Source organism: Pleurodeles waltl, chromosome 6 (assembly GCF_031143425.1).
Source record: "Pleurodeles waltl isolate 20211129_DDA chromosome 6, aPleWal1.hap1.20221129, whole genome shotgun sequence".
NCBI lineage: Eukaryota > Metazoa > Chordata > Amphibia > Caudata > Salamandridae > Pleurodeles > Pleurodeles waltl.
In genome coordinates, this window is record NC_090445.1 from 187,035,797 (window position 1) to 187,058,862 (window position 23,066).

At 41.1% G+C, this 23,066-nt stretch overlaps 1 protein-coding gene across 1 annotated transcript in view; it reads right to left on the minus strand.

The window, feature by feature from the left end:
* MEOX1 (mesenchyme homeobox 1) overlaps window positions 1-22,840 on the minus strand; it is a 58,993-nt gene extending 36,153 nt beyond the window's left edge. Inside the window, exon 1 of the mRNA XM_069237777.1 lies at window positions 22,021-22,840. Coding sequence (XP_069093878.1) covers window positions 22,021-22,477 — 457 coding nt within the window. The 5' untranslated portion in view covers window positions 22,478-22,840. The remainder of the gene's footprint in view (window positions 1-22,020) is intronic.
* Between the last annotated feature and the right edge of the window lie 226 nt (window positions 22,841-23,066).

Consider the following 23,066-nt stretch of genomic DNA (forward strand, 5'->3'; position numbering starts at 1 on the left):
CCCAAGATGCCTAGCTTGTAACAGTATAGAGTAAATTCCGTATATTTGGGAAATTGCTTAATGCTCAATTCTAAATAATATTGTATGCTTTTTTAAATGATCAGCTCTGCACCACATACATTTTTTGAAACCATCCTATACTCCAAAACAAACAGCATATGACCCGAGGTACAAGGGAAGACTTCCTACTGGCCTCCACCCCATGTGTAATTAGTTTTAGTGCATATTACATAAAAGTATGATTCTTACCGGTGCAAAGAAAGGTTGTTCTTGGGTTTTCTTTACTTTACCCTGAAGAAGTATTTAAGTGCTCAAGGATGATTAAAAACATATCTAAAAAAAAAGGCAATACAAATGGAAAGGAAAAGCATTGGCGGATGATTAAAACATATCTAAAAAAAGGTAACAAAAATGGAAAGCAAAAGCATTGGCCAAATAAAATACTGGCCAACCTACTCTGGCACTAAAATGAACTTCTTTTTAGGAGGATGCTTACATGTTTTCAAGAACAAATGCACAATATCACAGCACAAGAGAGCTCAGGGCAGACCCATTCTCCTATGATTTAGTGGGCAGAAGCAAAATGTGAATTAAAATAGAACAGACCAATGGATGTAGAGGGCTCGCCCAAAACCCCTGTTTGTATATACAGATGTGTGTGTTTTTATTTATTACTTTTTAGATCATATGAGGCCAAAAAGATAAAGCTGTCTCTAGACTAGACCTAAAAATGCTTCCATTTTGGGGGTATCATTGAAGGGATAGCTGTCTGCTGTCCCTAGGAGGCCTACATCCCTGCATTCGAAGGGGTCACAAGTTGCGACCTGCCTATTTAATATTTATTAGGTCATTTTTCAACAGTCTATAAAAAGACAATTTGCAATGCTACTCATTAGTAGAAGGGTTACGTTTCAAAATGCATCCACGTTTTCAAACCAGCCAGTGTGCAATTTGCACATACCTGGTTTACAAAAAGTGCAAATACATCATCTTAAAAATTCCAAAACTACCATCCTGTACAAAAAAGAATGCACTGCATTTTTAGGTCTTGCCTAACAGAAACCACCAGCTGTCTTGCTGCGAAAGACTTTTTGTGAACTTAGTGGGCTTAGAGCCTGCCTATTGCTTACCATTGATCTGTTCAATTGTGACACTCATTATCTTGATTTTATTTGTTGCATTGTGTGGGTTTGTCTTCTTCTCTATTTGTCTCTCATGTGGAGCATACCCTCATTACTTGTGTCCTTCTAGTGCTTAATTTTCTGGAACAGCATTTTTCTATTACTTGTGTCCGTCCACTGCTTAATTTTGTGGAACGACATTTTTCTTTTTGGTTAAGCACACCATAAAACTGCATGTGCTTTCCAGATGTCTCACTGGTGTACCTCTCCCGCCTACCCCCGCCATGCGCCCTGTTGCTGTCTTTTGCCTGTATGCTTCTTCTCTGCCATCCTCCGTGTTGCGCTCACCCGCGGCTGCTCCTTCCTGGTGTTGGTATCTTGCTCACATTCTTCTCCCTCAAGTGCTGCTTTACCACTAACCCGCACAATCCTTATTGCTGCCCCTGCAGGGCTGGTCTGGTCTTGACAGTTTTGCTTCCATATCAAATGTCCTCTTTTGGGTTAGGGTAATGCATTGCTTGAATGGTATGCACTATGGTCACTCAGATCTGTCTAGATTCTGCTTTGTTGCTGCGATGTAGTCTACCTGATTTGTGCTTTACCCCTACAGCTCTAGCGTTTCTGGAATGAACATTGTCACATGGGTCTGACCTATGTGACCGGTGCATTGCCGAACACCTGTGGTCTATTCAGTGCCTAATTTCTGGTCTATTTGGTGGCCAATTTGAGGTTTTTCTCAGGAGTCAAACAAATTTATTGGCGATTGCCAAAGCTGCTTAGTCTTGATTCCATCTCATCCTTCGTACCATCCTGTCTCCTCATCTTCCTCATGCAGGTTCTTCTTCATCTAAGTGTTTGCTCTTTGTGACTGCTTTCCTGTCCTGTCATTCTCTCCCTCTCTTTCTTTTCTGCCCATGTCTCTTTTGCTGTGGATCAAAGTCTGATGATCCAAAACTAAGTCCTGCCCTCAAAAAATGAATACCTCCCCCTCCTGCAGCTACTAGTACGACTAAAGCACTGGGTATTACTGTACTGTGCACTGACACAGGTCTGGTCATCTTGTTTGTGATTTGGTGCATGGATCTGAAGTATTCACAAGTTGCTTTGTGCCACAGCTGTAGAAAATCTAGTCTGTGCATTGTTTTACTACTCTGGGCTCTCAGGACTGTGCATTCCCGCACAGGTCAGCATTTTGGACAGTGCGATGTTGCATTCCTCACAGCTATCCAGACTGTTTTGTTGTTTCAGAGTCTAGCATCACACATAGAGAGGTTCTGAAATGGCGAAGAATTGGTTTGTCAGTGGTGTGATATTTTATGCTAATGGCATTGCCCATATTATTTGGGATGACCATTTCACTCCAAGTCATTTATGGACCTTTACTCCTACAAATCATTGATTGGTTCAATGGAAGTGAGACTAAAATGTACATAATGCATTAGAATATATCACTAAAGCCCAGGATTCAAAACATTGTCCGTAATGACCTAGAGAGAGGTGATTACACTTGGATTACTTGTCCTTACGGTGCAGTGCAGTGTGTATGTAGTGGATTTCTCATTGAGTCATGCTGGGTTTATGCTTGCTTGCTGCTATGTTTACTTATACAGTGTGCTGCTGTGAGTGGAAAAAGCTGTTATGCAGTGCCAAACATTGACTTCCAGAAAACTGGATTCATAATAAATGTAATTATTTAAATGAATTGTAATAGTCAGTTTAGAGTCACTTTATTTTCAAAGCTACTTTAAATATAATTTGATCATTATTATTTATCAAGAAAAAATTGTAGGGTCAGTCCTAATAGCGGCCATTTTGCATAGACTGTAAAGGTCTGTATGAAGCTGCCAATTTACACCAATGACAAATGACCAAGTGTCATGAGGGCACGTTTATCCAGACACGGATTTTTAGCCAGCAGCACTTTGCAAGCTGGGACTTGTAGGCCCAAATGCATTACTGAAAAAGTATCAGGACGAGTCACGCAAAAAACCCTTATTAGATATGCTGCTCTCTACCAAAGATGCCCAACGTTGGTCCATGAGAGCCAGGGATATCACCACTTCTCAAGATTACCACAATGTAAATGAACCACACTTTGATTTGTCTAGCAATTTTTTCTCACAGAGAAATAATGGCCTTGAGGATCAAAGCAGTGCACCATGGTTGTCAATTAAAGTGGTCCCATTTTCAACTCTCAGCTTTCCCACCCAACCCAAATTAAGTGATTGTGCTCTTGGGCTAATCACCTGTTCTGTCAGAATCTGTTTTCCTTATTTAACAAATTGGGAGCCCTTAAACCAACAGTATTAAAGAGATGGATGTTTAAATTTGACCTTGAGTGACATGTTAATTGCAATAAAATGCGAGTTGAGCTATTGGAGGCCATAGTCAAAAAGTATGTATGGGCCACATTGGTCTGCTCCAGATCATGCTGCTGCGGGTCAGGGCAGCTGCCACCTGCCACCTTCCCTCTCCACCCAGAACACAGAAAATAAAGGTCTTTATTGGGAAAAAGGTATAACGCTGCATTTTTAACTGTGAAGAAAATTATTGCAAATTAGGTGCAGGTGTTTCACTGCTCAATAAAACACTGACCAAAGAGAGATCAAACAGGTTGGGCCCGATTTAATTTGAGTTTTTGGGTAAATCGGACCCAGATGTTAGCAGCCACTGAATCTGTTTTGGCATTTCCAGTTCTTTTGGGGATTGTTGTGGGTCACTACGGTGTTCATGTTGCTTTTTGGAGTTCTTCTGTGTTATAGAGCATATATTCGCAATCGTTTCCACAAATTACATTAGATTATTAAAAGATAAAACTACCACTCATTTTATACAGTTAAAAAGAAGTGTGACTGGATTCACGTGGGAATTTGAACTTTTTGTCCATGACGATTAGGATCCCATTGTGTTCACTATTTAGTACTTATGTGAGCAGCATCTGTCCGAGTCTCCTATCAAGGCAAGAAACACTGAGTGCAGATCCAATGAGTGTCTATGTGGCAAGAAGGATTTTTATCATTCAATAAATGTTTAACACTGGTGTTTAGTGGAGCGGACTAGGCTCAAGATGCATTTGCTTGGATATTTTCATAGACTTAGGTAAGACTAGACAGTGATTACATGTCGTCAGGGTAGCCATCTTCAAACCCTGGCCATTCATTCAACAACCCAATGCATCCTTGAAGTTTTAATGCTTGCTCACCTTATTGAAACAATTGAACTAAAAGTGTGTAATGGTTTGCAAACAATACACTAAACAACGCAATGGAATGTAGTATTCTATCGGGCATGTAGCCATCTTATAACCTTAACTGACCCTTCAGATACATTCAAAAATCATCATAATCAATTTTGTGAGATCGTTGCATATCCGGCCTCACCTAATAACGGACTAGGGTCTATGCTGTTCCCAGACCCGCCCTCGGGCATAGTGTACTCACCCTGCACTCAGCCGCATATGCGGGGTGACATAACTTGAGCTTGCTCTGAAGGAACCAGTGTTGTGTGCTATCAAGTCAACACTTGATCCCATAATGTCCTGATGGCAAACCCAGATCATCTACAAACTGATAAAAATATGTGAATTGTCTTTAGTGTGTTTATTTATTTAGTGTAGCATGCATTTGCTTTTTAGTTTTCTGCAACCTTCATATGAAAGTCTCCCTGGACTAGGCTATTGTGTATGGGTAGTGGTGTGGAGACTTGTCAGCACATGTTCTAAACCTTATGTAGGCGTTGAACACAGTGCTAGTCTAGGCGCATGTTTTATGCAGCTGCACACCAGATATTACTATGCTCTGCATTATTATTGCTTCTTGCATACGTTAAATGAGCACGCACATTGGACCTCTGGCAGTTGGAAAGACAATTGTATTCCATAGAATATAATCCACAGCTACTGGTAGAGGCTCTCAGCTGTAGACAACTGACTTAAGAAAAGAATAGAAGACGCAGATGAGGAGTGAGGACATTTAAGTGCTAATTGAAATATTGACCTTGATGCCAGTCAGTAACTCTACGGTGGTCGATAAGATGTACAGTTCAAAGAACACGCATGTAATTTGAATGAAGAGGAGACTGTACTGCTCTCAGGTGGATTCTCCTGTCACGGGAGAGTATGAGCGAGGCACCCAGGGGTTGGCACCCTTGGCAGAGTAAAATTCTGTGTGTGGCCTGGAAATTGATAGGTTGGTGGGCATAAAACAGAAGGTTACCTTTGCCCACTGATAACTAGAAAGCAGGTTATATGTGTCGCTGGGAAGGGGTGGGGTCACATAGGCTTTAGAAAGGAAGCACAGGGTGTGGTGAAGAGTAGTGAGGAATCCTGGTAGGGCCAGTTGTTTTTGTACACATTAGAAAAATCATGTGGCAACCCTGAATCATCCTACATATATTCCTTCCTCATTAAGCACCCTTACACAAGGCTTGCGGAAATAAGTAAAAAAAATAGGGTGTTAAACTAGTATTATTGTCTGGCTCTGCCATCAATATTGCTCAGTAATGTCCAGTACTGTTGCTAAAAATTAAACTAAGTCTTAAAATTTAGTGCATTTTATTTGCTCCTTTTCTAAAGGACTCTTCACCTCTTTTTGACGCCTTCAACCCACAATATAGACGTTATTTTTTGTAACTTGTAGTTGGAGAAGCATAAGTGGGTAACAGTAACATCTGTTATTTACAATGCTTAGAAGCGCAAGAGGTGTGGTTTAAAGGCTTATATAAAAACAGATCATTATTAAACAATGATTTCATTACCTTTGTCTCTGATGCATACCTCTCTACAGTACGTATAAACCATGCATTCTACCTGATTCATTAAATTCCATAACCATGCTAAATGACCAGCTGTGCACACACAACAACAAATTAGCGGCGGCTCCTCCATTTTGGCAGGTGAGCGTCGCCCCCCTCCCCGCCAGCAGCAGCAGCTGAAAACCTTTAACAACGAAAGGATAATAAACTTTGTTTATTATCCTTTCATTGTGAAAGGGGCGGGGCCTTGTGGTGTGACCTGGACGAGGGAAGTGCACTGTGCACTTCCCCCAGTGCTCATGTGTGTTTGGTCGGCCGTCTTGGGATGGCCAAACACACATGCGCAGTGTGCTCTCTCCAGCCCAGCACTGTGTTGCAGGGCTGGAGAGAGCATACACAGGCTCCCAGTCTGCCTGGGAGCGCCCTGGTTGGGCGCTCCCAGCCATCCTAGTGCTACTCTGAGCAGCGTCAGGATTGGCCGCAGGGCAGGATGGGAGCCTGTGTCTGCCTGCAGTGACAAGGGAAAGAGGAGCGGTGTGACGGCGGAACAGGTACGTGTTTATTTTTATTTTTAATTAAATGTGTCCCCCTCCCCACGCCACACCTGCCCCGCCCCTTGTCAGCGCAGTGAGCTGCGGTTGCAACAAATACACATATGGTTCATTCCCCCAGCACTGACAGAGTCAGAAAATGTTAATCTTTGAAACACATGGAACCCCTTGCAAAGAGCCACTGGGGGCAGTGATGAATGTGGAAATGTTTGTGGGCTCTCTGTAATGCTCATATTTTAGGGCAGCCACGTCAGAGCTCCCTTGGAATGGGTCATGGCTCAGTTAGATGTATACCAAAGGCCAGATGTAGAAACTTTTATATATACCTATGTGGAATTTAAGTAGGCATAAACAGCAACTTGATTGTAAATTCCACACTTAGATTCACAAGATACGCAGTACCAGACTGTCCACTACTGTGAGTTTGGATTTAGGGATATGAAGGAAGGATTTCCACATGCAAACCTGTCCCTTTGCAGATATTCATCAATAATGTGTAGGTAGTTTTCAACTCTGAACAGTAATGTAATTTTACTTCAATAAAGTTCAAAGAGTAAGAGCTCTTTGAGAGTTCTAAGTTCTAAGAAAGTTGAAGAACTGCTGCTGCATGTCCAGTTATCAAGTCATCCCAAGTCAGTTCACGGTGCAAAGGTTGAGAGTGGAATGCCTGGACCTGTGATTCCTTTAATGATTTTCATAAAACTGCATTTGATAATAAATTATAATTGCTGTTTGTAATTTAACTAGAGAAAACACTCACCATTCCTGCAAACTACATGTACACAGAACTGCCAGAAAGATCCTACCAACTGTTAATAAAATTGCAAAAGATCACCAAAGTTTGTATCATCCTAAGACAGGCTACTCCTTATGTCCCAGAGAGGTACTTGGTGACCTCCAGATCTGATGCTTTCCACCATCTGCGGACTGGCACACTCCAGGCTTCATAAACAAACTTTCAGCTTTACTTAAAGTTTTGGTGGATGTGAGAGATCCTCAAAAAAGTGGCAGATGTCAAGTTTGCCCTATTCCAATTGCATAGAGGCCCTTTGCACTATAAACAGGGTTGTGGGTCAGCCACCACTTTTCACATCTGCCTATCTCTTAATAAGGCCCTTAGCTGCCAGTACAAATGGATTCCCACCAAAGGCATGACAGGCTGGATTGTGTGATAGAACTTATGCTTTTTAGTTACACAACTGCTACCAAAGTGGTACTAGTCGGCTCATGCAGCACTGTCTGCCTTCTAACTGCCCTATTAATGTATGTTTTCTTGTGACATCTCTAATTAAGTCACAAATTTGATTTGGTTTGTCTTTCTAAAAGTTTTTGTACGGTTCACTGTCTACCAAAGCAACATTAAGTGAGGGCACATTATTTTTTTTTTTCAGAGGACAGGCCGAAACAATATCCAAAATATGAAGCTTACGTTAGTAATTATATTCATTAACTTTAAGAATCTGGAGGACAGCATTAGTAATGTAATTAAACACGACGGTATGTGGTACATACTGTGCTGAATTTGCAAATGGAAACCCATCCCTAGGCAGATGTCCATCATCAAGATATACAGAACGGCGCAGCCTTTTTAAAGTGCTCCCACAGGCAGGGGCCTTCTCGACAAGGCCTGACAACTAAAACAGAGGATTTTGAAGAAATACTTTTACCAGTGCAGAAGGGAGAGCGCTTTTTCAACCCGGTGTTCTTGTTAAAGCTTTGCCTTCCCTTTATCCTATGATGAATCACAGCAGGGAGGTTTGATAACTAAAATGCAGACATCACTCATAAGTACCTGCTGATGTGTGAACAGAGAAGAAAGTCAATGTGGGTTTATCACCACAGGTTTAAGTAGATGCTTGCATTCAAAGGAAGAGGAATAATATTTAAGTTATGTGGATTTAAGCTTCCTCTCTGATACTGTTTGTACTGACTCGTTGAAGTCAAGACATACATTTCATTAACAAACTAACATTTTATTTTATGTATCTGTAAACAATTTATATTCAAATTAAATATCAAAGTTGTCTGCATGACTCATTTTATGACTAATACCTGATTGTTCTATTCATGATACATGACGGTCGTGCATGTGGTGTCTCTTTTCCTCTCGTTCTCATTCTGTCTCTCTCTCTCTCTCATATGCAAATCTTAGTGAGTAACGTTCTTAATAAAAAAGAGAAAATGTCTACAGAGTTTGTGGTTACATATTGGGTTGTGTAGTATTGTATGCTGTGTACATTTTTCTGCACTACTATCTTTATTCATGTTTACAAAAACTGCTAATATTTCATTGTGTGATTGTAGGATAAAGTACATTGTTTCGCTAAATTTTTCAATTGACGTCTATTTTGTTCTGCATTATTCTAAATATATTTAATGGTACGTGTTCAGTTATTATTAAAAGTTAAATGTTGGCCTACTTGGCATACAAAGACTTGAAGAAGTGTTCTTAAAATGTTCGCAATTTAACAAACTTCACAAATTAGGAGATATTTAAACAAGCATTGGCAAAGGTAATTGGTCTCACCTTTGGGATCTTTTGGCTTTACCAATGGTTTTAGCTACAGGCACTCTATGATGCTGTGTTGGGTAGCTAAATCATTTTTAAATAAGCTTTTGATGCAGGCAACAGGGTCATTTTGTAAGCATGTACATCACGTATGCAGGTGCGTACAAAATGATGCAGGTGCATTTTTTTTTTTTTGCCGATCTGAATTGGATCTGTAAACAAAATATTTCAAACAATGCATGACAGTTTCCCTTTTTTAAGCACGTCGTGGGGGAGCAGCAGTGGGGAGAAGCTACATGAAGGTTGTATATGAAGAGCAGAAGGAAAATGGGGGCATTGGTGGGGGGAGAAATAATTTTAGCTGCACATTTCTCAGACCAAAAGTTTTTATCAGAGTGAGTGGGGGGTAATTCTTTGCCCTGAGGTGAACTAAAATGAAGTCCAGAATTTCCAAGCTTCTTGAAGTTATGTAATTTTGAAGGTTCCCTAACACTACCGTTGAATTTTAAGTTCTGGTTGTATTAATTTTCAGTGTTTTTTTGTGCTGCTAATATAACATCGGAGCACAAGTAACACCATTAAACTGTTTTACACTGATTTGAATGAGTGTTGTTTTCAGTTTCAACCTCTGGACAAATATTATTCAATCTAAGACTACTTCCCAAAAAGCTAGTGTTTTTCCATAGAATACTTACCCAATTCTCAGGAGGAGCCTGCAGGAGGAAACAAGTTCCATATTTTACAATCTGCTGACACGCCTGTCCAGCTGTATTTTAAAGAATTGCCGATTCCGGGGAATTCAGGAAATGGAATCACTGCTAAGTAGTCTGGATGACACTTGGAATTTACCCTTTTTTGTGTTTCCTTTTTTTTCAACATGTTATGAGTTCAAATCCATGAGGGTTCCATGGCAGTTCCGCTAGAAAAGGCACCGATAATCTATCACAACTGTTTCTTGGACCAAGGACGCATAAAGGAAAGCATTGCATGTGGTCCAGTGTGTGAATAAGTGCTGCGGACAGAGGTATCAGTGATATGAGGGACACAGAGTATGGACTGAGATTTGAGGACCTCAGACCAAAAGTTGGGTTCAATTTACAGAGGCAATTTCCAGATGTGTTTAGGGCTTAAGCCTTGAAACAAATATATACTTTATGCCAGGGATACTCAAAGTACGGCCCGCGGGCCTCATGCGGCCCCTCTGACCTTTACATGCGCCCCGGGGCAACAGGAGCACAAGAAGCTGTTTGCTGGACCACACTAACATTAACTAGACACACAATAATTTATTTCAAACTTAATTGGTGTTAAAGAGAGGAAGAAGGGACTCCTGCGCTTAACTTTGGAAACGTCTTCATTTTTAAAGACATCTTGCAGCATAAGTGTAAAACTAAGACAGTCTCTTCAAAATGAATTAAGTGTATTTAGTTAACATGCAGAACCTTTTTGCCTTAGTACAATTTATTTTATCAGTGCATTGAGATGTATTTATTTTAAAGTGATAGTTTTCAAACATAAATTTGGAAACATTAATTATTTCCCTTACCCTGAGAACACCACCAATAGTAAATTAAAGAGGTAAGTAACTTGGTATGTGCACTTTATGGGTGGCCTGGGTTCCTACCATACATAAACAATATTATAGTTTATTAAATCAAACATAGAAGCAGATTATGTGCAGCGCACACCATGAATCATGTATTTCGAGGTCATCTTAAATGTGATAATGCAGAAAAAGGAGTGAAGTGAGACTAAACAATTGCCTAGGATCACACAATTTGGAAAAGTCGGTAAACTGGGATTAATTCCAGGTTTTCTGGTTTCCCATTGTTTATTTCAGCCACTAGATGTATATCCTTTGTTTCCCCTACACCTACCTTGCCACCAATCCCCCTAGTCACCCCACCTCACTGCCACCGCCCTGGCATCAGTGCGGCCCCCAGGTATGTCACAGACCAAACTTTTTGGCCCCTGGGAAAATGTTTGTGAGTACCCATGCTTTATGCAGTGTACTTTACTGATAGTCCACAGAAGCAGTACCGGCATGAATATGCCACACACATGTGGCATTTGTCCACTTTACGTGCCTACTTTACACTTTTGTACGTTCTTAGGAGTGTGTTAAAAGCAGGTCAGGGCAAACTTCTGTAACTGCAGTGACTGGTCATTCAGTCTTAACTTGGTGTGTTTTCTCGAGAGTTTTATGTGCATTTCCAACATGTTGTATTACATGTAGTTACACGGGGATCGTTCATGTGTACCCCTGTTCGTTTAAGCTGGTGGGCCATAGGAAATAAAGAAGTCAGGAAAAATATTTTAAATGTAAAAGAAAGTCGATAACATTTTTTCAAAAATATTCTGACGGTAAACAGAAGTTAGACAACTGGTTCAAAAAATATAAGAGGTCCACCTGTATTTATTTCTTCAGACATGCATGAGGTACACCTGTGAAAACACACACATTTAATGAAAAAGGCAGACAGCTACAATGAGTGTGTGCGTTATGCATGGTGTTACAATTTTGGATCCTTGTTAGGTTTTTGTTTGTAGTTTAATGCATATTTTTTGTTCTTTTCGATGTCACCCAGTGTGAGATTCTGTTAGAGCCCAACTTAGCCATGGAAATTGGTGAAGAGTAAGTATGTGCTCCAGGCAGGAAAACTACCATCAACGAGGGGGCTGGAGATATTGGAGGTACATAGTATTGTAGATGACCCTAAAGTATGACCGAATATAATATGAAAAAAAGCTAAGTTAATAATCGCCTAGAAAACCACTTTCTCCTTAGGTGCCACCTTAGCTCTTCTATGTCTATATACGTTTCTATTTGAACACTTCCATTCACAGGAATCGCTGTGTATTTTATACTTAAAATGAATGCCTGAGGTCATAGAATTGTGAGGCGTTTTGTTGGCCATATTGCACGAGTTGAATTGCTTTGTCGTGTAAAATGCGCATAAATCTTCACTGTGCAAAGTCTCAGTCTGCTCTCGAGCAAGGACTTTTGAAGGAATGGACAAAAAAGTCCCTCTCTTTCTTATACCATAAAGGCCTACTGTGAGACCTTTTATTGCAATCTGGTGCCCTCTTGCCACGTTGTGTGGGGGGGCCTTCGGGCAGCTGCTGCAGTGCCCTTAGTGGATTGCTTGTCCCCCTTTTCACATCCCTGGCTGACTACTCAATTTGTTTGACATTCTGGTAACCGACATAAAAAATGTAACAGCAATTACAGCAGCCAACAAATGTAAGTGGTTTCGGACCTTCACCTTCCAGGACCATAGTTGCTGAAGGTCTGGCGTTCAATCGACCGCTGCATCAGTCTATTAGGGGTATAGCTCAGGGGTAGAGCAGCTGAGTGCATCAATCTATCTTTTTCGAGGTGTGCATGGCATCTGGCAAGGTCCAGATGCCATGCACACCTCGAAAAAGATAGATTGATGCATTCAGCTGCTCTACCCCTGCACTATACCCCTAATAGACTTCAGAAAATAGCATCTGGTTTCTGCATGTGTAGGGACTAGGTATGTACTTCATTCTATGGGCAGGGCCACTGGACGTATACAGCAGTGGGTGGTCAAATTACATGGCATAATGCAGCAGGTCCTGTGGCAGTATTACTTCACAATTTTATTTTTCCCACCTTAATACTGTCTAGATAAAATATTTGCTTTTTTAGAACCACTTCATCACTCGTATATAACAATTACATGTGGAAGGTAGCCGGGTAACCTTTGCAGTGGGTCTGCCACTACATGGCACTACGCATTTCATTTTTCTTGGCAATGTTTTTTACCCGTTTGATCTAGAAATATTTTTCGTAAATAAAATCCTCAAATTATGCAGCATGTGATGAAGTGGGTAGCAGGTGTAGTAAAAATTACATGGAGAAATCGAAACAAATCATAGAAGGAAAGCTACAATTTGGAAAATCCTGTTTTTTTTAAATTGTTTTGTGAATTAGATACTCACTGGTTTTCCTGGGCCAGACAACACTAGTTGGGATGTGGCAAATAGTTATCAGCCTCCCAGTGGGGACCAATACCTTAACCACTGGAAACCTATAGGGCCACTCATAAACAAATAGTAAAAACAGAAAGGACTGTGCTTTTTTTGCACTTTTAATAACAAGGAGTAAGATGCTTCAGGTCTATTCACAAAGGTATATAAGTGAACGTATCAGAGTGTCCCTATAGTACTACTTCCCATACTCATAGATGTTTTTGTGAATTAGCCACTATGTACTTGTCCTTTGTTGTCATATCTAGAGGATTTTAATGTGCATCAAAAAATGTCATTCTGACTTTAGCACCCATGGGGTGATTAAATCTTGATAGTAAGATTTATAATCTCTGGTAGAGTGTACACATAGAGGATGCTGTCAGTGAGGTGTAGGACCTGCTTGCACTATACTGTTGTTTGCCATGTCTGTGGATTGCTTTGCAAGGTCTGAGATTTAACACATCAGACTCTTGATCTTCGGTATGTAAGGGTACCCAGAGCTTTTGCTAGATGTAGAGAAATTACTGCAATGTACCTAAATCGGGGTCCCAGGCTTCAGGGATTCAGTGCCTGTGATGGGACTGTAGGGTCAAATATCACTGTTCTTTACATCTTTTACTCCTGTGGTCTTGGTGAAAAAGAACCACTGGTGGAAACATGAGCACATCCATACATGAGGGCTTATATAGTGCAAACATATTTTCAAAGCAACATATTTAGTAGGATGGGGGCAATGTTGACAATATATATTAAACTTCAATGATAGATTATCATTAATTAAACAGGCATGCAGTTAAACATGTTATCCAAGGTGACATCAACTTTGGGCTAATTAATATTTTGGATTCGGTGAAGTCTAGGCCACCGTGTGGCCCGGGGTGGCATGAAGTTTTTACACAACAGTTGATGCAAAGAATGCAGACATTTCTGCAAACGTACCCATGATGAAGCATGTAAATGTACTCAGTCAAAAGTTACACTGATGTGGAGGAAACTGCTTTTTAAGAGTGGTATAAAGTATGTTTGTGGGTGTATATGAGGAGTGTGTAAAGTTGCAGAGATACCCCTCACAAATTCTGAAGTCTATAAAACTGGTGCAATATTCTTGAAATTGTACAAATGTTGTGAAGATTCATAGACATTGTATTTTAAAATACTAACAAAGTTGGAAAAAAATATTCTCTGAATGGCAGGTATATCAGCAGAATTGTCTTCCAAAAAATGTTTTAGTAGCAATTTCTGAAGTCATCACGAACTGTGAAATTTCTCAACTTTGCAGGCAAAATTTAGATTTTACCGTTTACATGAAAGCCTCTGTCACTTTCATGTATTTGGCGAGGCGATTTATTATCTGGCCTGCATACCAATTATTTATTTGTCGTTGTTATTTTACATAAATTGCACAAAATGTCCATAAAACGCCAGCATATTTCCAATAAGGTAGCTCAGTGAGTAGAAACTCGTTGCTAAGATACAAAACAGTTTTCGTGGTACTCCATGTGATTGGTCAGTACAATTATAGAGTAGACATCTAATTACAGGACAGTTATGTATCTCTTTTTTAGCTGAAACTTGGAATGTATTACAAACATCACAGGACAGATGTAAGGACTATATACAGGTACGTTTTCTTTACTCAGGATTCTGGAGCAGCTGACAGTTTTGGAACCACATTTTTCCCAGTGTATCAAATAACTTACAGACATAATATCAATAAAAGCTCTGGAAATGCTGGGCTCCTGCTAAGGCATCGTTAATTCTAAAGAAGACCTTTTTTCATTTATTAACTTAATTATCTTTTTTTTTTTTAATAGCTGTATAGGACCTGATTCACAAATGTTTTTGAAAAGGAAGGAGTAAATTGCTCAGGGCACAAGTTTTTCTTAAGGACTGAGTAAGTTGCAACATTTTACTAACTTGCCGACATTTGGATTGTCCCCAGGGCTGGACTGGCCATAGCGGGCATCGGGCGTTTCCTCACGAATGGTCTGACAAGGTTGACAGGGCTGTTTTGCGTTCCCAGCCCAGCCCTGACTGCGACCACAGCACAGGCATTGCTTAGATTACCGCAGATATTTATTTATGTTAGTCACAAAGAAAGTGACCTTCGCCTATTTCGGTAATCCTATGAACTGTAAAGTAGGTGTTGCACAATTAATCACGTTCAGGGTTGGGAAACAGAAATATTCACGTTTCTTTTATTTTCTTTCCTCTTTTTTTAATATAAACACTTTTCTCAGACATTATTATGTGGGTACCTGCATACATCTTGTGCATCCCGTATTGACTGGCAAATTTACCCTCCTTCCCACCCAACGTGCTCCAATTTCTTAAAAGTTCAAAATCCAAGGGCATGTCTAAACTTTTGTGAATGCCTCAAAGTGTGACTATGCTGTCGGACTCCATCAGCTTTGCATTGAGTCCCTTGGCCTTTCTTCAGAAACTGCCCTTTTTACATGGTTACACCCATTCCAACTCCCACATCTTCACAGTGACTCGCACACTGCTGCTGGAGAAGTTACCCAACACCAACTTACACCACACAGGCATAACCTACAACAGTGTTGAGTTTTTTTGCATGCATAAGTTAGATATTTCTAACTTTGTGAATCTCATGCAGGACAAAATTGAGTATTTCCAGGTGTGAGTCAAACATAAGTGGAAAAGGCTGTACCAATCGGCTCCTACTCAACGCCTTGATGGTTGAGTTAAAGGGTTTCCGGCCAAACGCTGAGGCCTTCTCCATGCCTTACGGCTCGTCAGTTACCTGCCTGAGCAATTTACCATTTCATTTTACACCTTTCCAGCCCCTCTGTTTCCCATGATAGCCAAACTTGAGGGTGCGCTGGCAGCAGGTTCGCATTTGAGATGCCTGGCCTTTGTAAAGTAAACGAGGGCAGTAAAAAGGATAATTTATTGAGTGGGGTGTGCATTTCTATAAGCGCCCCAGATGTTTTAGAGATGCAAGGCACACCTGCAGCAGAGTGGTAAGGGGTCAGTCAAGAGACAAATGATATGGCAAACTACACTCAACACGCACAGTCATTGCACTGTGGTGTAGAAACACTGCTATTGCTGGGGTGGCGTGAGCACTCATAGCAAGAAGGTTGTCCAAGCAAACCTGGGAAACATCAGTTATGTCACTGCAAGCAGGAGGATGATTGTCTGGTAAAGTCTTAAACCAAGTATGTGAGAAACTGGGTGAAATACTAGCGGATGGATGGACGGACGGACAGATGAATGGATGGACAGGTGGATGAATTGATTGATGGATGGATTCAGCAATATAGACGTATTCAATTCAAAGCATCTAGTCATTATAATTACAACATATGCCAGCACTGCAGCAGATAGTAATTTTATTTATTACAGATTTTCGACCAGTAAAATGCCAATAAGAATATTTGACCAAGAAATAAAAGGTGTGTGGTGTTCGCCGATCATTCCACTTTGGGATTTTCGTGGCATTTACAAACCACAAAACAGCCATGATGTTTTAATTCCATTGACGGGTTTAGTAGGCATCATAAACCATGACACCCCATTGACTTCCCATTGGATTAATCCATAGCTCTAAGGAATTATATAATCCCTGTCAAATGCAGGAATTTACCATGTAAAACACCAATTCCCCCGAATGACAGGTTATGGGAGCACTCCTTCTTCTGAATAAAAGTAGTCAAAAGTTTGATAACTTTTTTTGCGAATATGTACAGTAAGCCATCTGAATAAATGCAGAGATTAACTGCAGGGCGAGTGGTGCATTATTTCCAGGAAACACTGAAAGCATTTTGCTCTCCATGCATGAAAACTTCGGGAAGATGCATCAACTGCTCCCTTTTACAAAAATCAAAAACAAAATCAAGGAAGCAAAATTGTGTTTGTGAATCCCGAGGCTACCCAATTCCAGATGCAGGGACCCAGGTGAGGCATCAAGTGTGCACCCCCATTGGTGTCAATGTGATAGCAGTTTCTCACATCTGCGCATTACGTTTCCACCTCCTCCTTCACAGGAGGCGTTTTCAGTGGTGCCAGTAAACACACCAAGTTTGCGATCAGACACACATAAAATTTAGAGAAAAAAAACGTAAACGTGTGAAGATTTTTATTTCCTGATGCTCAAACTATTTATTGCAACAAATATGTTGTATGTTCAGCCCCATCTGCAGAAGTGTGTATTGCATGCATTTAATTCTATGTAAAGCACCCCAGCGCCCTGGTCGGATGGTAGTTATATAAACAATGCTTAGGTAAAATAAATAATAATACATTCTGAGGTGCATTTGGACCAACGGCTGTTTTGCACTTAATAATCACTAACTACATACAAATTCAATGTAAATATGTGCTTACAATAGCTTTTATAAATGGGGGTGAGATGAAGGCACAGTGTCACCTGCAGCTCACAAATGTGAAGTCGGACTCACTACTCCTTTCATCCTTCGAAACAACTGCAAGTACTTCTGGCAGCTGCCATTTAAGTACCAAGAGACATTGATCTGGTGGTCTGTGCAGCATGAATGGACTATATTAACATACTGAGGAGGATGTTGTGAGTGGGTCAGCCAATCAGGTGCTCAAGCAGACAGGCTTTTCCTGCTGACATTGGACCACTCCAACTGCTTAACTAACAGTTAGGCCCTAGAATAGATCTCCATCTGTAAAATAAGGACCCATATGATTGGTTATTCGGGACAAAGAAGATAAAAGAGGTTTCCTGTCTGTTGCCAATAAGCTGATAGAGCACCAACAGGCCGATTAAGGTCCTTCTTGTTGTTATAAACATTGCTAATTTTTCAGGAGCTACTTTTAGTTTTCCTCTCTGTGTAGTTATCTGATTCTGTGTGTTTGGAAGAACTGAGCTACCCGTGTGGTGAGGCCTGCACTATATAAATGCAATAATCATCACCATCATCCAAGCAGTGCTGATAGTCATATACTAACAGCATAGCTACCATGGAATACATAATGTAAACATTTGTGTATGTATGTGTTGGGTGTTTTGTAAGTTCCAACTATACCCAGCATGTAACAAAGTGCTTTAGCTATTCACTAGCACTTTACAAAAGAGACACGGGACTCTTAATATATATATCAGTCTTAATTACAGAATGCAGACTTGATATTGACACAGCGCTCTTACTGAAGAAACAGGTATCTTAATTAGTTTTTACAGTTTATTATAAAAAGATAGTATGGGGATGACAGGCGCAACAGTATTCCAAACCTTAAGAGTATCTCCTGGAAAAGATTGTTTTAGGGGCTTCGGCTTTGTGAATGACCGCATTTTAAGCACCAGGGAGTCAGCACTTCTGGGTGTTTCAGGCTCGTTTATAGTTACTACCTCTCTGAATCAGGAGCCAGGCCTGTGTGAATAGGATTGGCTCTTGTCCTCATTAACTGCATTTATCTGCAGTCAAGCCCATAGTCTCCAAAGGGGAAATGGCTAGCATTATTGTTTCATGGTCATTATTGAGGCGGCAATACAATCGAACAGATAACTTGGTTGCTCTGGGCCCTTCACTAATCTTACATCGTGTTATGTTTTTCTCTGAGGATTATATGTGTGCGACATTTCGGAACCTATTTACTATTCTCTACAATGGGTGCTTCTGTTAGCTATTGAAAGGAAATTATGTGCTATGCAGCCTTTATGATAAGGTCTGCCCAAGAGAAATACACAGAATATACCTAAATGCTGCTATCATTTTATGACATTGCATATATACTTATTTTAAATGTTTTAGTGCACAAAATGCAGTGGTATCAACTCCCAGATTTCCCAAGGAAGTGTGCAATACAGGAAATTTTTCACAGTTGACTGTGAACTATAGTCTCTGAAATATAGTTGTCTATAACGAAGTCCCTAAATCACTTTGCAGTGTTTTATCATAGTCAGGGCCACAAAGATTGTGTGGCAATGTTATCTAAAGTATGCAGCAATGTATCTAAATTATGCAGCAAAAAAAGTCAAATTATGAGACGAAGTCTCTGGTAGTATTATTTTTATCCATCTGAGCTAGAAACAACATTTATTGTGATATTTGCAGATTGGGCTATGTGGCAAAATTAGTAAATCCATAATTATGTGGTAAATAATGCAGCACAGAATTCAATACATCCACGGACCCTCACCACTGTTTTATCAACTATTTATTCATAAATTCTAATTCCAATCACTCTAATTCGAATCAGTGCCCATTGTTAGCTGTACTTTGAAGAATAAAGCTTTTTCAACCAGACTACCCTACAATAAACATGTAATTTAAAACATATATAACGGATAACGTGCAATATAGCCCTAAATTGCCACCTTGGGTTTCTGGTGACATTTGCAAAACACTTTGCCTTCGGCCTCATGGTTTATGATTTTACAAAAACCCCATCGCATCATTGGACCGTATTACTTGGGCGAAAAGGATTATAAATTGCATTATCTGTGTGATGCCCCTGAATCTAAAGCCCCTTGTCCCCCATATGAACCAGGGTGCACCCATATGGCACGGTTGTCAGTGATCATGTGCCTTGGCTCTGTGTTCTTGGCAGAGGTGTTTGTCCAGCACCGCATTATAAACACGTTGGAGTGTTTTGTTGGTGTAACATCTGCATAATGGCTTGGAAACCGCGGGAGCCCCGAGGGCTATTCGGGACTTCACACGTACAGCAAATGGCTGCCAGAGAGTGAGGTAGCAGTCTGGCAGGGCGCGAGATAACCACAAAAGCACAATGTGGTCTCAGCCCCGTGCCAAGCGATAACAGTCAGGTGCTAAATGCGCGCCGCTGCCGAGGCCTGTGAAACGCATCACACGCTAATGGGCCTCGGAGAAAACCGGGGCTTTGCCGACATCTGGCCCGTGTGCAGCACTTCGGATGCTCCACAACGGACTTTCACCAGAGCACTAACCGTTTTAAGAGTTCGAATGTTTTGATATTTGTTTGACGTTTACTTCCAGAGAGCACTTTGACCAAAATGATGCACATAGATTAGAACGAGAAACGATACTTTTTACTTGGATGGGTAGAGATAGACGGTTTTGATAAGATTGTCCAGGATGACACATCTTGGTGAAGAAAGATTAAATATCTTGCTCTTCGTACTACCGTAAGAAAGCCACTAGAAAGTAAGTGCGATAAAAATGAAGTTTGTTGCTACGGAGATCGTCAGTTACGCGCTGACATGTAGATCAAACTGAAAAAGTCCTAAATTGAAAAGTAGCACAGCGTATTGCGTGGAATTGCAGCCTATCAGGCGTAGAGCATGTTAGACGTAAAAACGTATACCTGAAAGTTCCTTTAGTTTCCCAGTCTTTCTGAGCAGACATGTAAAAGCAGCTCTTTTTAGGATTGTCACCTTGGTCCTTCTGGGCAGAACACCTTGGAACCAGCTCAAGCTTGTCATTTGACAATCGAATGCATCCTGGGAGCTGTCGTTTTGGTTTGCATTAATCGATGCATTTGGACTATCGCACCTAATAACAACTGTAACAGAAAAGCGAGAAACTGGAAACATGGTGCCCTGCCAACATGGAGTGACCTGTCAAACCTACATTTTATACGTCAGTTATTTCACCGGCAGCACAAGTTTAAATCTGCAAAAGAAAAGTAAGTTATTGCTTAAGTCTTTTCGATGTGCTGCTTATTCGACTCTGCGCCGTTCATCCTTCGCACAGCCTCAAAGCACCTCAAGTTACCATACACAGGCAAGCACTATTGCTCTGTACAGCAGACATTTCTAGAAGCGGAGAAGCCTTCTCGCTTCTGAATTGAAGCACACGTTCTAGAAATAAAGATGATGGTAGGTTAACCCTCACAAATAAGATTTGGATGCGTCCTTGTGGTGCCCCGTTTCTTGACTTTTATAATGACCAGTGTTTGTCAGTAATGTCCAGTTTCTAATGTGTGTTTGGATTCGCAAGCTCATATCACCAAAAGTTCTCTGGTGCAAGCAGATGTTGCATTTGTTTGGAGCAGTTTCCCCCAAGTAACGTGCAATTTTGCAAAACTATTTGTAAAAATTACAGTGCAAAAAAAGACACTTTATTCACCTGGCCAACTGAAAAATAACATTCTGGATCAGTCGGTCAGCGTAAACGTCATTTAGAGAGGGCTGCAAAATTGCAACGGCATCACTGCAGAATTGCACCAGCATAAATGCAGAATTGCCCACCTCTGACCTACTTATAGGAGTTGCCATTTGTGCTTTCAGTTTTGACAGATTCAGGAAATTAAGCATCAAGAAATAAAATAACTTGTCAAAGATCCTATGATTTGACTAAATTGGGTAGTGGGGATAAGAACTCAGGTAACCTGCTACTATGTAGTGGATTAATGAGCCATTAGCCTCTATGCTTCATAGTAAGCATCCCTGAAGAGGCCTTATTTGTCCATGTCTTGAGATCTCATATGTAGAAGGATCATCCCAGAACAGAGAGAGTCCTGAAGTGCAGGGTTTACAAGACAAGACCTAACAGAGGTCCAAGGTGTGTAGACACTGCAGAACAGAGGATACAATAGGTACATTTAAATTACTAAAGGAAATGTGCACCAAAATGCAGAAGCATTTTACTTCTGAAGAATACACCCAGAATTGAAAATTCTTAATATGCAACTGACTACAAGGAACTAACTCTGGAGCAAAAGTAGGAAATACACGTTAAAAATATAGTGATTTTACGGATCCTCTTCCCTATGTAAGTGGCAAAGTCAAAACCAGAAGATGAATTCGACTGTGATGGACACATTAAAAACAGTTATGGGGATGCAGGAGTAAGATTAAAGACCATGTAGAATCAAGGTGGAAATGCAAGGAAGCATGTGTTTCTATGCAGAATGTAGATTCTGAGGCACTGACAAGGGAAACATTTCCAGATCCTGAAAGACTACTGATGAAGAAGCCTCCATCCCTTTTAAAGTGCAAGCATAGTACCTCTCCTGCCCAGTAGTAAGGTATCAAGACATACTGTTTTTGTTTGTTTCTATGGAATTGGGTGTGATATGGGAAGGCCTAAGTTCAGGACAGGTGGAAGTCTTAAGTATAACACACAAAAGATGGTGGGTCTTATCTTTAGGACTTGTAGAGCACACCTACCTGAAATCTCCTTTTTCCTCTTCGTAGACTTCTTCTCTGTGTCGGTAGGGCTGGCTCCCAGTGCGCCATACTCATCGCTCAGACACCCTGATGCGTCCACCAGGTTAGGGTTGTTGTTCTCCATCTCCCCAGAGCCCAAGGCTAGGCCGGGGTTCAGTCTCCGTCGGGCCTCAGCAGCTGAGAAGTGCCAGTCTGCATGGTGGAAGGCGGCAGCGGGGTGCTGGTCAGTGTACACCCGTTCCTCCCGGGGGTAACTGTGAGGCGCTGTAGCCAGGCAGGAGGCTGAAAAGTCTGAATATGCAGCAAAGTCTGGCTTTTGGTGGAATGAAAATGGCGTCTGTTGATAGGGATGCAGTCCTGTGGTTCCGCCAACATCAGTATGGGGGTTGCGCATGCACCCCCAAAGCGGAGCAGAGGAATGGGGGCCTCTCATGCAACTGCTCCCCATTGGATCCATTGGCGCAGTCTTCAATTTCAGTCCAGGACAAATTCTCTCTGCCCAATGTAGGCCTCAACAGTCAACACTTTCACAGTTTTATATCTTGTCTGTGGCTACAGCACCATAAACACAAAAATCATAGCTTTTCCCTTCCTACTCCCCTTTTTGTAAATTCTCAAAAAAAAAAAAAACAGCAGAAGTTTTGGCTCAGAAGTTGTAATTCATTCAGAACACCAGAATGTTCGTCATCCTTGGGCGCTGCTCAAGCAACAGACAAGGGATTGTCTGCAATTGGCCGCTGCAGGTTGATTTAATACACCAGCGCTCAGGGCCCTGGGCTGCCTTCCTGTGAAAAAATCTGCCGCTGAGTGGGGAGGGCGATTCCTGGATTTAAATACTGTGCCGGGAGCAAGTGAAAAGTTTGTGCGGTGTAACCCGAGAAAGGGGAGGAGGTGGGGTTAACAGCACACCCGGCCTCCCTCCAACCAAAGGGAAGCAGCCGAACATTAATCACCAGAAACCTTATACGCACATCTAATGCGCTTTGCAGATGCGGGCTGTTAAAGGAACACTGTCTGCATTAAAATCGAGAGGGGGAAAGAGTCAC